The following is a 17,437-nucleotide window of genomic DNA, read 5'->3' as shown; positions in this document are numbered from 1 at the left end:
AAACCATGGCATGGTTAGGAGTTCTGAACTTTCATAGAATTAATGCTTGACCTTCTTATGCCAGTTCCCAGTTGTCCTGATCTTGAGGACAGATGGGTTACTAATCATTTATCAAGTACAAAATAAAGACAACAATACTGATCCTATGACATTCTAAGAATAAAGTGAAAGTTTTGTAAATCCCTTAGCATAGTGCCTGGCACAAATCATATCACGCATTAGTAAGAGTGGCATCAGGACTCTACAGGAGCTCTATGAAATAGTTCTAGATTATTCAGAATGTAAGATTGGTGTAATCCTGTAGAGTAGAACATGACACCACTTTATCACACTATCAGATAATGGATGGCACGATTGGGTTAGGAGGTTCAGTGTGGTTATGCCAGAAGCTTTGGAACTATGCTGAGCATGGACCCTGGGGTAACCTGCTCACTGGTATCCATTCACTAGCATACTATGGAGTTATTAAAGACATGAATGGTGTACACATCTTAAAAGGTCTCAGTAGTACATTAAGAGCAGCTGGAATTATAGTGTGCATCCAGAAAAAATACACAAAACTCAATATACATATAAGATCTATTCCCGTTTTAAAAGTTTTTGATAAAAAAAATTAGCAAATAGCAAGCCATGGATCCTAGGTGAAATGAAAATATATTCATAAATATACATGCTCAAATTGTCATCTTAGATTCTACAAACAACTCATCCTCATATTTTCTTTAGTTTCAAAAATAGATGCTCAGTGGTCTTAAGCTACTGAGTATGGCTAAATTAAAAGTCTCATTAAAAGTGTCAGAGCTGGGACTCAATCTCTAGCTGGGGACACAGGTGCCCAGCACTCTAACCTAGAGCACCTCCATATGAAAACTAAAAGAATGCCATGCCCTAACATTTTCCCAGAGATGGGAATGGGAGGCTATTAAAAATCATCACTGTGCCTTTTTGCAAAAACATCATGAGTTGATTTGATGAATTATAAATATATTGTGATTTGGAGTTACATTTGCAAATACAGATGTGCAAATAATTAAGAACTGCATTCTGTGTGTGTGTACACATACAAGAATGTTTTGTACTGCTAAGTTCTGAATAGGAAAGAAAGTGAATAAAAAGTACATTTTTATTTTATAATAGAAAACACACAAGTATTTTTTAAAACTACTAAACTAACATTAAGACAATGATTGGTAACATTTAGAAGGAAATGTTCTTAGGGACTGAAGGAAGTCTATTTAGAAACTGAGGGCAAACAACAGCATCTGTTGCTTGGTAACATGCTGTGATAAAGTTTAAACACCTAGGAGAAACACTTGGGCCACTTAGCAGTCTAAGCAAGTCTAAGTGATACCTGGGAACACTTTCGCAGCCTGAGAGAACAGCTCTGAAGGCTCCTGTCGGGTATGAGACTACAGACAACAATGTCAGAAACACAAGACAAGCACTAAATCAAAACTAGGGATAGTCAACGAGTTTTACCAAATACATTACCAGGTGTGCTACTTTCGGCTCCAGTTTGGTCCTTGATAACTTCTATCTGATGGATTAGCTCTGCTTTTTCTTTATCCAGCTGGTTATTGGCTAGTCTAGAGTATGACGATAGCATGTTAGAAAAATAAGCAGTAGGTGTACGCCAGCGATTCCTATAACGCCGTGGAAACTGCACTCAGACATTTCCTGGGCTGTGTACTGGCTACCACATACTGAAGAGATGGCCTAGGAGCGTCCAGGCAAATATTTACTCTCTAGGTTTTAATATGCCAATTCCCAAATAACAGAACCTAAGTTTTTACTGTCAGTCTTGGTATTATTTTCAAGAGTAGTTTTCTTACAGGGAAAGACTGCAGAAATTCCTAGAAACATAGAATTTCTTCTTTTTCTTTCATTGAGATTTGCTTCTGGAATGCTAAGGTTTAAGTCTATGCTGCTAGGAAACTTTAAAATAGATCACACTGTGGAAATTCTAATATTGGGATCCCACCCCCTTCCTGTTTCCAGATACAGGGTGAAATAATGATCAACCAGGGAAAACCCTAGTCTTTAAGTGCAGCAAGTCTGCCTATATAAAATAATTTTTAAAAAATAAATAAATGGTCAGCTGGTTCAGTGGATAAGGATGCATGCTCTGAAGCTGATGACCGGATTTAAATTCTTGGAAGGAGGGAACCAATTCTTACAAGTTGTCGTCTCAGCACATGGCATGCCCATGACCCCTAACCCCCTGCCCCCGCATGCAGCATGGACAAGTACGCATGCGCGTACACACACACACACACACACACACACACACACACACACACACACACAGACACACAGTGGTAAAGCATTTAAGTAGTCAAACATAATGTCTGTACCTAAGAAGCTGGAGCTGCTGTATAAGCTCTTGCTCTGTTTCAGCTCCTTCAGGAACATTTTTGAGGATCTCAATCTTTGAGCACAATGGAAAATTAGAAGAGAAAATATTAAGATTTGGGTTTTTGGAGGCATGAAATAACTGTGTTCTGGTCTATGCATTCAAGTCATCAATTGTAGAGCAACTCTTTACTGCACGCCCTAGGCAATGCGGACACAGCATATAGAAGAACTGGAATTTCTTACCGAGGCCTTATGTTTTCACTGAGGGAGAACGGTCGTGATACTGTGATAAGATGTGACACATCGCGATAGGGAGAAAGGCTTCTCAGAAAAATAATTTAGGGAGGACAGAGTGCTTGTACAGGGTCTCTGAGAGCCTCAATTTAAGCAAGGATAGAAGTTCACAAGTCAGCTATATGGATATCATGCTGACTAGTGTTCTAGATAAAGAAACCAGGCATAAAGATCTGAAGCTTAAATGAGTTTCAGTTGTTCAAAAGTTTGGTAGGGTTAATGTTGGGAAAACCAACATTAACATGGGTAGAAGATGCAAAATGTTAGAGTTGTACATAGATAAAGGCTATGAAAAGAGCTGTATTCCGGGGACCAACTAGAAAATTACTGCAGTCACTCAGTATGAGGCAATGGCGTCCACAGTGAACGGTACTAAGATTGGGGATGTAAGAATACACCTGATATGACTAATGATGAAGATGTAGACACAGAGAGAGTGAACTCAGTGATGACCCAGCTTGTCGCTTATACATATCCATCAGTGAGTGAGAGTAAGTACCATTCGCTAGGTGAGTTTTTAGGCGAGACACTGTCAGAAGTTCATCTTTTTCACCTTCAGGCAATTCAGGGATGGTCTTGAGGTGGCTACATCACATCATTTTATCATTTAAAGATTATTACGTGCCTGTTGTTCAAGGTCTTCAGTGTACTTCTTGGCTTTCTGTTCTCTCTCTGTTGCTTCTCTTACAAGCTGTTTAAGGTCGGTGATACTTTGGTTCTTTTTGGCAATGTCACTTTCGAGGTCTTTTATCTTGGTGTCATATATTCTAAAAAGATGAAGTAATGGGCATTATATGTAATTTCTCTCACTAGTTTAAAAGTTCACTTAAATCACAGTAAAATATGAAAGGCAAGTACAAAGAATTTCTTCATTCTAGTCAAACCTTTGGCTATGTAGTTAGCATTAAAAGATGATGTTAAAGTATAAGTAGCCTAATTAACATGTGCTAATTAAAATGGAAAATTAAAGTGATCCGTGAAGATTAAGATCGGAGTTGGGGACTGAGTTTGGCAAAGCTCTCTCCCCACTTCCAGTACCCTTCCCTAGCCCAGGAGGTGCTTAGGGAGAAACAGCTCAAAGGGGCACTATAGGAAGAACAAGCAGTTTAAAAGCATGACTGAGAAGCAGTGCATGCTGTGGAAAGTAGGAAGCAACACAGATTAGTAACTAGTAAGGAAATAAGAAATGGCCTAAAGAAATCAACTCAAATCTTCCAAGTTTGGGCCAAGTAGTTTTATAGGCATATACTTATAGTAAGACAATGTTTACTGTATTCAAACATTTCTAAGGGAAAATACTATATAATGCCTTCTGAATCAATTAAAAAGGAAGGTATTGATAAAGAAAACTATCTGACAGTGACAGCATAAGAAAGGGCAGTTATGATTACCTAAACACTTTGAAATAATTTGGACAGATCTTACACACAGATTAGAAGAGCGTGCTTACTAGACAAGGACTAACTAGCAGAGATATCCCAAAAGCTATACTGTGAAGAATCAGAAGCTCATTCGGCTACTTCATCCATTTCTCTGTTCAGAAGTCACTCGGGTGGTTTGAATGAGAATGCCTTCATGCCCCCAAGCCTCTTTCGTGGGCTCATGTATTTGAATGCTGTACAACTCTTTGAGGGGATTGGAAGAACTAGAGTTGTGGCCTTGTTGGTGGAAGTGTGTCAATGGGGTTGAACTTCCGGGTATGAGAAGGTCTTTAGGCCCAGTCTTGTCTGTTTGCTGCCTACACATCAGGATCTGCATCCTGATTCCCAGTTCTTGCTCTAGCACCATGCATGAGTACCTGCCAGAGGACCATCATGCTCTCTGCCATGATGCAAATGAACTAAACCTCAGAAACTGGAAACAAGGCGCCATTTACATGCTTTCTTTTATAAGAATTGCTTAGTTCATGATGTCTCTTCACAGTAACAGAATAGTATCTAAACAAGCCACCTAAAGGCCTCCTATTACCCCACCTAGCTAGCCCATATACTAACCTGGCTCTTCATTAGCATTCCTTCTAGGCTTTACCCCAGTCACCTGGCAACAGCCAAGTATGCCTGGCTTACTATTAAAGGGCCTGTCTGCCCCTCCTTGCTCTCTTACTCTCTGTCTTTCTCTCCCAAACCCCTTTCTGCCTCTCTCCCCTCCCCCTCCTCACTTCACTCCACATGTTCCTGGCTGGTGGTTCTCTATGTCTCTCTCTTTCTGTCTTTATCTCTCTATCTCTCTCTGTCTCTGTCTCTCTCTCTCCCTGTTCTCTCTCTCCTCCCTCTCTCCCTCTACTCCCTCTCTCCCTCTCCTTCTCTCTCTGTCTCTCTCTTCCCATTCCCTAAATAAACTATTTTATACTATATCTTTCCTGTGTCCTGGTACCTCAGGGGGAAGGGATGCCTTAGCATGGGCCCTCAAAGGCATCCCCTTCCACCTCACTATACTGTGTCTCTATCAAACACATCTTTGGCTCTTTCTCTTTTAAATGAAACACAACACTCCTAGAGGTAAATATAAGTGGGGCACTTGGAAGGCCATGGAAAAGTCTGAGATTAACTTGGGATACACAGCAAGACTGCCTTGAAAACCAGTTGGACTTATATTTACTATGTGCAGTTGTCCAAGTAAGAACTCAAGTGATTTAACACGGAAACTTATCTTCAATGAAGGCTAAATAGTGTTATCAACCCACAACTGTATTGAAGCTGAATACTGTCTTCATCCCAGTAAATGATCATTTTTTGTTAGCTCACAGAGCAATAGAAAAATAAGGGCAGGGTCTATCAACTCCACAGTTCAAAATATCTTGACCCACAAAGGGATATCATCTATGTAATATCACAGTGAAAAGCAAGTCTTCCTAACAGATGGAAACTGGCCTTTGAAGAAACCAAAGTAAGCTGGACTTTTTAGGAAGACCCCGAAGCACACAGTGTGGCAATAGCAGATGTTGAGTGAATATTTGTGAATGAAGTAAATCTCAAAGTCACTCAACACCTTGTTTTCCCTTCACAGTTACACTTGATCCTTCCATCCCTATGTAAGCATTCTGACAGAAGCCTTGTTTCCAGTCTGTAGATGGGAAAGTGAGAGCTATAGAGAAGAGTCTGGCCTCTGACTACTGTAGTCTAGGGTAGGAAAGAAGAAAGGATTCTTCTCCAGGATAACAGCCATCTCTGAGTACTCTCAATTATGCTTACTTAGCTTTTTCTTTTCTCCTTAAATTTGGCTGATGAGGCAAAAGCAATACAAGGTCCACAGTGGAACCAGGGGTCTCTAAGTGCTATGGTTCACTCTTTGTTGGCATGATACTGGGTGTCACGTTATTTCCTACCATGTCAATCCAAATGGGGCAAATATGGCCTACAAGCAGATCCAAGAGGAATTGCAGAAACGTAAGGAACTGTGCAAAAACAGTGAAACAAAGGTAGCTTTCACAAAGACAACAGTTAGTGCCATAGACACAAATCCAATATGCTTATAGAAAGTATCTGAAGGATGGGAGAAAATGAATCAGAAAGTAGAGGCCAATAAGACACTCACATAGCTGCTGTATTCATCTACTGTACTCTGTAAAGAAAGGTTCCCAGTATACAAATAAAGGCAGTGCAGCTCATTCCACATGCAGTATAAAATGTCCAATTGCTTAGGACATATCTGCATTGGAAATAAATGACTCCAATCAAGAATCTGACGTTGAAACTTCAGAAACAGCATCTAGGAGAGCTGGGCAGCATCAGCCCCAGCCCAAGGTCAGCAGCAACTTCATGATGTACATCTAGCTCCAGGTAACTAGCCCAACCGCAGGTCTGCTCTCTTCTGTAGTCTGCCAATCAAACTAGCTCACAAACTAGCTAAGGAAGAAGCTGAGTTTGGTAATGACTGTGCAGAACATAAAGACACTGATAGCCAAACTGATGAACCATCAGTAGCACACTAGGCTGTTCGGCATATGGTGATCTCTGAAGTATTGATGGTGCAGTTAGAACTGATTAAACCTGACCAAATTTGAAACTATCTGATCCTACCTTGAAACCACAATTGACTTCCAGCTCTGGCTGTCAGCACCTTCCAGCTGTGGACCTCTACTTTCTGCAAACTGCAATCTCTTCCCAGTCTCTTCTAGTTGACCCGCCATCTTGTCATTCACCAGCTCTAAGTTGTTCTTAGCTATGCGCAGTTTCTCAGAAGCTTGCATTTCCTATCAGTAAAGGCTTATTAATTAGTAAATTATGACAAAACATGATACTGTTCTCATAGATGTCAGGTATTCAAATCACCACTATAGGCTGGAAATCATAAAACAAGCTGATGCTATGTTGTTTTAAAACTGCAAAAATGTTTTTTTCATCTAAAACAGCAATCTACTCATAGAAATGAGCACAAAAGATCAATTAAATAAGGCACAGAAATGTGTGTAGAAGTATTTATTATCTAAAGTATCCATTGGATACTCTAAATTTGTCATTTGTTTCTCATGAAAATGTTCAGAATAATGAGACAGTTAATCTTGTTACACCTTAAAAGACGCTTTGTTTGGACTCTGTAATACTTGGAGGATCCCCAGCTATTAACACAAGCACCATGTAAGTGATAGATTATTTCCAGTAATAAACATTAGGATTCAAGAGAGTACAGCTCTGACTTCACAGTACAATGAGTTACTGCTAAAAGTTTTAAGGATTATAATTTCAATTCATTCACTAGGCAACGTATGTTAAAAATTATACCTATTTGTCAGGAGTAAGGAAATATTATATTATTTAAATAGGAAGGAATCTTATTAACAAAATGGTTATGTTCTTTGCTCTACAAATTGGGCATTCTTCTAAGTTATATGCATAAATATTAACTCATTTAAATTTCTCAACAGCCCTGTGAAACATATAATATGCATATATATTTCTTTTGTGAAACGGGTTCTCTGTGTAGCCTACGTTGGTCTCTCCTTCTTTCACCTGAGTACTGGAATAACAGACGTTCAATTCCATAGCCAGCTAGAGATAGGTATATTTACTACTCCCATTTCATATAGGAGGACTCTGAGGAAAAGAAAGATATCATGCAACTTAGAACAATTCCCAATAAATACAAGAACTAAGAACATAAACCACCCTAGCTCTAAATTTTCACATAAATGTATCTCTTGATCAAAGTACAATTCATAACTTCTCCTAATATGTACTGTGAATAGAAACTGGTGTCAAAGATCTACCAATTTTTATTTTGACAGGATATGTCAGTTAATGAAAATAAATGTACTAAGTCATAATCATCTTACTTTCTTAAGTTCTTTCCGAAGCCGCTCATTTTCGGCCATAATTCTCTCAGTCCCTTTGCTCTTAGATTCAAACTGCATGCTCAACTGACGTCCAAAGTGAGCTTTCAGCTTTTCTAATTCAGCCTAGTAATTGTTAGAGCAACGTGTTATCAAAATTAAAATATCAAGAAAGATGATTGTTTCTATGAAGTCATATACACAAGCAATTGATTTAATGGACGCAGCACGTGATCACTATGTTTTATGCATTTTATATGTAACTAATAAAGAAAAGGAGGGATACATTTAGCAGAAGTAAGGTAGGGAGGCGCGGGAGGGGATGGAGAGCAGAGGAAAATGAGTAAATGAAGCAGTTCTGTTTTAATTCTTCTAAATGTAAGAATAAAGATTATTATTTAAACTCATAAAACTTAGTTCAAGGTAGACAGTTTTAGAAACCTCATTTGACTTGAGTACAATTAAAAACTCCCCCAAACTTGCAATTTATAACCAAAGTTCCTATTCAGACTTGGCTATTCATTAAAATGAGTTTTAAAATGAAAAGGAAATACAGGAACCCCCCAGAATCCCTACTTAACAAATCAAATCTAAAATAAACACACATTATTACTCTATCACAGAAAGGAACAGTGGTTCAGAAACAGTAGAGATGAAACAGACCCACTCTGTAGCTACCTTTAGATTTCCTGCCAATAAATCTTGTTGACTCTGGAAAATAAAACTCCATCCAGTGAGGATATTCAGTGGACTGTGAGCATACTTAATAATTCCCTTAAAATTAATGGGAATTAAAATAGTAAAACATTCATATAAAATTACCTTTAATTTTCCATTTTCTTCCTCAAGAGTAGCCATTTTTTCACTAGTCAGTAGTCCTGATGCCTTTTTCAATTGTTCGTTTTCTCTTTGGACTTTTTCAACAACTTTCTTCATTAACCCAATAGTTTTTTCTAGCTCTGGGATTGTCTTCCCACTTCTACCAGACTACAAAAAAAAAAAAAAAAAAAAAAAAAAAAACCAAAAAAAAAAAACCATAATTTTAAAAGTATCATCTTAGAGATTATGATGTACTATACCAAAACAGGTCTAATTTTGCACTCTTCTTTAATAATTGCTAATACTGGATTCTAATATTACATTTTTAAAGTAATATGAGATAGTAATTATGGTTTCACTCTCCATAAATGAAAACCACAGTTTAAATGCATTTGATATTCCTTAAATCATATACTTAGTAATGGCTTACACACTCTATGATGTGTGATCTTAGTAGATAAATCAAAATACTCTATTTAGTAGTCATCTAGTACAGAGGTTGCAGATGGCTTTGGGTCTAGACCCCTCTGGGGGTCAGAGAACACTTCCAGAGGGTTCACCTACGACCATCAGAAAACACAGATATTTATATTACAATTCATAACAGTAGCAAAATTACAGTTGTAAAGTAGCAATGGAAATAACCTTATTGCTGAGAGTTACCACAACATAAAAGACTGAATTACAGAGTTATACCATTAGGAAGGCTGAGAACCACTGCTCCATCACACAAACATTTTCCTGACACACAAAAAAAAACAATCACAGAAATGAAACTATGTGTTTAGTTTAGGTAACACATATATCATTTTTTTCTTTTAAAAAAGATAATCTTATAAGCATATTTATAATACATATACATTTTCATATTTTTACTTTGAAACGAATGTGAACCGTCAGTGTTGGTTCAGGTACTTTCTATTGCTACTCTCGGTATTTCCAGAGACTGCATTGTGTACGTCACATTATTCTTACCTGAACAGATTTTTGCATCATGAGTGCTTCAATTTATAAACGTAAAACAAAATCGGTAGAAGCTTAGACTTTTGGCACTAGCTTAAGGACATTTACTTACCCCTCTGACCTGACCAAGCTTCCGTTCAAGTTCCATTTTCCCTTTCTTAAGAATTTCACACATTTCCTTCAAATCTCTTACTTGATTCTAAAAGATAAAAGAAAATAATAGCAATCTGTTCTAACCATATGATAGCTCCTGAAAAAGAGAGCAAAAATTATCTAAATTAAAAACTCAACTACAGAACCAAACAATTGTCTTTAAACGAAAGAAAATTTTATATAGAATGTGTGCTAGATTTTTGTCAGCTTGACACAAGCTAGAGGAACCTTGGAGAAGGAACCTCAGTTGAGAAAAACACCTCCATATTATCAGGGTACAGGCCTGTGATTCTTTCTGTGATTATAGATTGATGTGGAAGTCTCCACTCACTGTGGCTGGTGGCATCCTTGGGCTGGTGGTCCTGAGCTGTATAAGAAAGCAGGCTGAGAAAGCCCTGCAAAGCAAATCTGTAAATTGCTTTCCTGCTTGGTCTCTGCATTAGCTCCTGCCGCCAGGTCCCTGCCCTGATAAGCCTTGAAGGGCTGTGATGTCAAAGTCTAAAATGAAATAAGTCCTTTTTTCTCCAAGTTGTTTTTGGTCAAGATGTTTAAGGGTTTTGTAACCCCATAGGTAGAACACAATATCAACCAACTAGATACCCCAGAGCTCCCAGGGACTAAACCACCATCCAATGAGTACACATAGACAGACCCATGTCTCCAGCTGCATATGTAGAAGAGGATGTTCTTGTTGGGCACCAAAGGGAGGCCCTTGGTCCTGTGAAGGCTTGATGTCCCAGTGTAGGGGAATGCCAGGGTTGGGAGGGGAGCACTCTCATGGAGGCAGAGGGTGGGGGAATGGAATAGGAGGTTTCAGGAGGGGAAACCGGAAGGGGATAACATTTGAAATGTAAATCAAGAAAATATCACTAAAAAAGATATCAATAGAAACTCTAATGCAAAATGTTAGGTAAAGAGTATTATGCATACAAACATAATAACTATTTTCCAAACTACCGTCTTAATAACACTACGAAAATTAGGCTTCTCACTCTGATTTTCCTGTCCCATAATGCACATATATAGATACTTATTTTTCTGGCGGACAGAAAAAGAACTGGAGACCCTGCACTGGCTTACTACCAAGCTCATAAATCACAAGGAGAAGCGTAAGTGTATCCCCACCAGTGGAAATGACAGAATGCTAATGCTTTTTATTACAAAATAAGTCTGAAAGAATTAGCTAGCAAGGAGGAAACCTGTCACTAGAATAGGATAAGATACAGAGAGTCAAAGACAGAAGAAATTATTAACATCAGAAGTAATATTTCTAAAGATTCCAGTTATTACAATTACTCACAGAATATAAGAAATAATCTTCTTAGCTTGGAACACATGGAATTGATACTTCTCTGGAATTCTCAGTGTCAGGGTGACCCACATCCTATTTGTCCACTAGTTCTTCTATGTAAACCCTCTCATGATTCTAAACCAGACCTCCCCTCCTCCCTTTTTTCCTAATAGGGCTTCCTCTTTGCCCATAGCATTTTGCGTCAGCTAAACTATTACATACTAACCTGTTTGCTTGTGGTTGGCAGTCTTCCTCATCGGAAGATAAGTTTCATTAGTATTTGGACTTTAATTGACTGCCTTCTCTAGCACCTAAAAGTATGTCTGACATGAAGTAGATATTAACTCTTAAACCAGGAAATGGATATAACATCACAAAGGTATCTTCCATATATGCATTTCAGAAAGTAATATAAATATAAGGGTGTGGTGAATTAGGTGAATTCAGGCATTATAAGAAAGTTAAGTCTACCTTTAGTCTCGGCAAGTCTTTCTTTGCTTGTTCCAGTTGAAATTTCAGTTCAATATTTTCAGATGACAATTTCAAATTTTCCCTCTGAAGCTCTTGTTCTTTTTGACAATGATCATCTGATTCTATTTCTGAAGTCTGGAAAATAAAATTTAGAATATGTTCATTATTTAATAAAAGCCACAAAGGCATGCTGAATAAGGCAACGTTGTCAAAAGTGAAATTTCTAAAAGGAATGTGGGGAGAAAATTGCAAGTATTATGTAGATTCAAAACCAAGTTAAGACACATTATAAAACTTTCAGAAAGATAATTATTAAAAATTAAAACAGAAAGCAAAGTCAAATATGGCTTAAAAATCTATATATACAATGACTTCACAGACACTCCCATGTTTTAAATATCCTATCTTGGTTTTGATCGTCTAAAATAAAGGTTATCAAATTGTGAGGGCTGAACTTGTCTCTAACTCTCTGCATCTCAGATGTGATCTCCTTTGCTTTACAGAAATAATCAAGATAAAAGGAGGTCATTAGGGTCAACCCTGACCCAGGAAGATCAGTTCCTATGAGAGGAGGAAATGAAGGGATGTGGACAGAGATATACGCATTGCAAGATGATAATCTTCAGAGACTTCACACCATCCTTCATCTGAGTAAAGAAATACGAGCACGTCTTCTTAGACTAACTGTGAAGAGATGGTCGTCTGAGTGGCGAGCATCAGAACCGATCTTCCTCTCAGCTTCAGAAGGCAACAACACAGCGCTGCAGCCGCTTGGCTTTAGGCATTCAAATTCCAGGACTGTGAGACAACAGATTCCCTGCTATTTCAGTGACATCTGTAGACAAGTGTTCCTTAGTATCCAGAGAAAACAGGCTCCAGGACACTTCCCTTGAATCTCTGTGGGTGTTTACTTCTGCTATATAAAATGGTATGGCATGTGTAGCTAACTAAGTATCTTTTCCATGTACTTGAAAGCATTTTGAGATTGCGTATATCTACTATAATAAAAGAGCAATATAAATAGATACTATAGGTTTGCCTACAGAATATATTGTATACAGAATAAAAAGACAAAAAAGAAGGCAGCCCTGGGTATGATTTTTTGTTTACAGGATACATATGCATGTATGAATAGCAAGAAAGAGAACAATGTTTTGTGACGGGAATAACCCACAGTAAGAAGCAGGTCCCTACTTATTCACATGGACCATGCACATATTCAGGCTTTTCTACTCTTAGATTACTTAACTACAGTGCAAATCCTGCAATTTACAAAGCTGACACTCTTTATATCTGGGATGATTTTTAAGATCTCCATCAGAAATGGAAACCTCTAAATCTGTTTCTTCTGTTTGGTTTGTTTCTTCTTTCTCTAGTACAGATATGACCTGATAAATGATAATGGTATCAATGACTATTTGATAACAAAGTATTAACTATGACATAGGAAAGAATATATCTGAAAATTTCCCAAGAAGGCATTTGATCATGTTTCTCATTGAATTATGAATGTAATTACTATACAAGAGATTTGTAACTTTTTCCTGTAATTTTCTGAAAAGAAAGATTTTAAGTATATGTGTAAAAACTGTCCAAATTACTAGAACACTATTTATCAGTTCTTTTCTTTTTATGAATCTTACTTTCTTTGTTAAATTGTCACAATGTATTTACATGGCTTTTTATAAGCACTCTTAGCTTTTAAAGCAATAAAGGACTGCAGTCCATTTTAGTGAGGGCACTTTCCTGGACTGACACATCAGTTTCCTCTCGGCCCTATGCAGTATCCTCAACACATATGTACCACATCAGCATGGTGCCAGCATCATGGTCCTCCTTAGCAGTCTACTCTGACGAATCTTTGGCTATATGTCCCTTTTCTTTTCTAACTGTTACCAGCCTTATTCTTGTTCTCATTTTTATGCTTCTGGTTTTCATTTTAACAAAATTATTGATTGTTTACCTTTCTGAGCTGATAATTTTTATAATTGAGGTTAAAAATGTGTAAGGCTGACTTAGATTTGCTCTATTTATTATTTGGTATTGCTTCCATATTTAATTCAGTGAGGTCTATAACACTTCTGTAATACCACAGAATATCTGTAGATCCACAAGTCATCAGTGATATTTGTTTTTTCCCCCAGTTTTTGTGCTGACTATGGTTATATGGCATTTCGTCTGTGTCTTTTGCTTATACTTTTTTTGTTGCTGAATTTTTGAGGAAAACCACTGTTTCTATCTTGTGCACACTAATAGCATGGGTGGAAGGCATCTGCAGCACATGTGAGAGGAGATGGGGATGCAGCAAAGGTGCTAACTACTACTTAACAAGTGAGGGTTCTGCATCTCTAACTAGAGCTGGAACTGTTATGGATTTTTGCAATGAAGGATTAAACAAAATTTGAGGACTTAAAATTAACCACTGTCATATCAAAGAGGATCAGAGAAATGAGTCAGCATTAGCTAGTAAAAGGGAATGTGCTGAGTCAACATTAATAAGGAGGCGCTAACGTTTTTTCCAGATAAAGAATCTTATGTCACTTTTATGCCTTTAACAGTAAGGAAAGAAAAGATGTATACTTACCAAAGACTGAGAATATGCATCCTTGGAAAGTTTATTTTCTAAAGTATGAAGTTTTTCTTGAAGGTATCTATTTTGTAAGTGTAAGTCTTCTACAACAGAATCTCGTGGAAGAGCCTGGTGGGTCCTATGAACAACAACCAGACTATTATGCGAACCTCGCTTTTCATAAAATTTATGAAGTTATGATACAGAAAAGAAAAAATGTAGTGTATGTATAAATACTATAACTTAAAAAATTTTCAAACTTCCAAAGTTCACAAGAAATAAATTAGGACATTAAAATTTATATTTAAAAAGTATTTTTTACTATCAGGCAGTCAAAAAGACTTCTATGTACATTTAATTAAAATCTGCTCTGATTTATAGAAACACATTTACATTTTAAAGCACATGTATTTGCTTCTATGGAAACATATAGAAGAACTAAAATACTACTTTAAAAAGCTTACAGAGTAACTACATAGCATCAATTTCATTATCAAAAAGCTCATGGCTCTAACACGGCTCTAACATTTTCAGTAAGTGTTGTCATGTCAAGTCCAAACTTAACAGTCTAGCTACAAGATCCACCATGCTCTGACACAAACAAATCTATGAAACCTTCTGGTTCAGGACTTTTTTCTCCATTGAACAAGTAAATGTGCACTTAATGTGAAAACATTAAAATTCACTCTTGTCTCTATATCTTTATTAAGAACTTATCCCTTCTATTGGTAATAATACAGTTGAATTTAGAGAGAAGACAAGATAAATCTCTTCTAGGACAACTCCAGTTACATCAATATATTCACAATAGGAAAATAAGAAACCTTAAAGGTACTAGAAAGTTTTAAAAAAATTAAAATGATTTTAGTAAAATCTGCAGAGGCTAACAGAATTTTGTTTGGAGCATATGTTTAGATGAGGAAAAGGAAGGAAAGGAAGGAAGGAACCATGGCTGAAAGCCAGATTGTACCTGTCAAGAGAAAACGTTCCTTAAAAAAAAATACTGAAAGATAAACAAAGATTGAAAGAAGAGAAAAAAATTTTAAAAACTTGTAATTGGAATTTTCAAGGACTATATACTCTCTGTAGAAGCTGGTGAGAGTGCTTGTGCAGAAGACTTCAGCTTCTGTGCTCACATCATTGTATTCAAACTGACCCAACTCATGGACAAAAACAAGAAGGTACTATTCTAAGAAACAGAAACTTACAAAGCATCCAAAACTAGATAAAATGAGATTATATCTAACTAGAAATCTCTGCACAACCTACAAATCAGGAAAAAGTGCATGGAAACCATAAGTTGAAGAAGAAGGGATACATGAACTGACATTTTTCAAAATGAATGCATAATGGACAAGTTTACAAAAGCTTAGGAGGAGCAATTTTGAGTGCTTTAACTGCATGGAAATAAATGATTACCTACCTTGATCTGAACATTAGATGATGTATCATTTGAAACATCACAGTCAACTCATTGCATAATTATACATTTCATGTTTTGTTTTAAAAAGCACTAGCTATTAATTTTTAAGACAAATGAAAAGGTATCATGCATTTATGAAGAGTAAATATTTTACATGCACATGTTTAGGGATCTTGGAAGAAGTGATTCAAATAGAAAATTATATATTGTAGGTGTTAGTGTGGTATGATTTTACCTTACTCTGACCATAGCTTTGCAGAAGACAGAGGTTTTAAAAAGAAGTAGAGTTAAATAAATCTCAAAGGCTTTTCTAAGAAATATGTGAATGTGGTGGTAGACGGGGGTTCTTCAGGTCTATACAGCTGGAATACAATCTCATCTTGGTCAAATATAAGGGCCAACTACTTATGATTTTGAAAAGCAAATATGTTTAGATTTGGATAATAGCAGAAGTATCAGGCAGCAGACAAAATTTAGCCTCTCCTCTTGCCACCTGGTCTGAACTCAGATCTGAAACATGAAGATGGCCACCAGCACTGTGGAGGCTTCTAGAAAAGCCTAATTCTGACTCAACAAGAAAGCAGATGTCTATGATTCTCTGTGAAAGAGTCTTAGTTTCACAGTGAAACTTAAACTCACTTGACTAAGGCTGCACTCCCTTTTAAGTTATCCCAGATCTTAGCCCATGGTAGCTGTGGCAGAGTCTGCAATAGGAACCCAAAATTGATACCTTTTTAAAAGAGGAAGTCTTCCTCTCCAGTTGTTGAAAGAGTACAGCAAAAATTCCTCTGCTCCACCCTGCTGCTCACCTGCAGCACATACATTTAGAAACTATACAATGTAAGGATTTAGACAAGGCCCAGTTCTACCCAAAGGAGCAATGGTAAGATAAACCAGAAATATCACAAAGATGGCCACAGGGAGCTCCAAACAGGGGCTGTGAAGAGTTGGTTACAACCTTCTAGGCTCACTCTTAAGCTGCATGTGCATGAAAGAGATAATTAATAAAATCCACACTTGAAACACTGCATTTATATTTTTATACGTACAGGCCAAGCAATTCTTTATCAACCTAGGTACTATAATCCATGCACTAGATTACCTCATATATACTATGTCATTTTCTAAGTCCAGATTTCTCCTTTTTAGCTCTTCCAACTCCTTTTCCGACTCCAAAGCTCGCACTCCTAAGACCTGGTCAACAGTCATTCCTGTTGTTTTCAGTTTCTTCTGCAAAGTAAGCTTCTCTTTATCAGCTCTGTAGAAATAAATGAAGAATGAAAAAAATGTTATCTGTGAGAACTTTTATTGTTAGGTTTATTAAACTGCTGCTTAGGCATCATTGTTTTGATAATGAAGTCAGTGCATTACTTTGTACTTGGCATGAACTTATTTGAAAATCAGGTAGCTCTCTCATACTTGTTAAATATATTATAGTACATTTAAAAGGCAATAAATGTAAATCAAAAATAATCAAAACTAGAGAATTTGTCATGCATCAAGTTAAATAAACTACATAATTTCAAGATAGATATTTAAAATATTATTAGTTTTACAATGAATTTTAGCTCACTTGGCAAAAAGTTCCTTTAAGGTGCTCAGCTGCTTTGTCAGGCTGTGGACCTCTCCTTCTTTCTCCTTTAATTTGTTGCGCATTCCCTCTACTTTGGTTTGCCATTTCTTACCTTCTTCCCACCTAATTAATTCTTCTTTACCACTCTGCAAGCAGTAACAAATGTGTTATAAGCTGTATTTTTTAATCTCATTTAAAATATTTAACCACAATTTTAAACTATACAAGATAATATGTAAATGGTTCACTGTGTGATA

General features: G+C 36.9%; 1 protein-coding gene across 15 annotated transcripts in view; it reads right to left on the bottom strand.

The window, feature by feature from the left end:
• Positions 1-17,437, bottom strand: part of Cep290 (centrosomal protein 290) — an 89,191-nt gene that overhangs the window by 2,985 nt on the left and 68,769 nt on the right. For 7 of the 15 annotated variants that reach the window (XM_039079085.2, XM_039079086.2, XM_039079090.2 and 4 more), the window contains 11 exons: positions 17,181-17,326; positions 16,710-16,865; positions 14,200-14,323; positions 11,616-11,750; positions 9,813-9,899; positions 8,741-8,905; positions 7,922-8,044; positions 6,669-6,841; positions 3,275-3,416; positions 2,355-2,428; positions 1,480-1,586 (listed from right to left, as the gene is read on the bottom strand). In XM_039079085.2, the coding sequence (XP_038935013.1) occupies positions 1,480-1,586; positions 2,355-2,428; positions 3,275-3,416; positions 6,669-6,841; positions 7,922-8,044; positions 8,741-8,905; positions 9,813-9,899; positions 11,616-11,750; positions 14,200-14,323; positions 16,710-16,865; positions 17,181-17,326 (1,432 nt within the window). Of the gene's footprint in view, positions 1-1,479; positions 1,587-2,354; positions 2,429-3,148; positions 3,417-6,668; positions 6,842-7,921; positions 8,045-8,740; positions 8,906-9,812; positions 9,900-11,615; positions 11,751-14,199; positions 14,324-16,709; positions 16,866-17,180; positions 17,327-17,437 lie in introns of those variants that run through there. The other 8 variants (NM_001401003.1, NM_001135755.2, XM_017594843.3 and 5 more) reach the window with 3 other exon arrangements.

This window comes from Rattus norvegicus, chromosome 7 (genome assembly GCF_036323735.1).
Source record: "Rattus norvegicus strain BN/NHsdMcwi chromosome 7, GRCr8, whole genome shotgun sequence".
Lineage (NCBI taxonomy): Eukaryota > Metazoa > Chordata > Mammalia > Rodentia > Muridae > Rattus > Rattus norvegicus.
The sequence above is the reverse complement of the archived record's forward strand: the minus strand, read 5'-3'. Positions and strand labels throughout refer to the sequence as shown.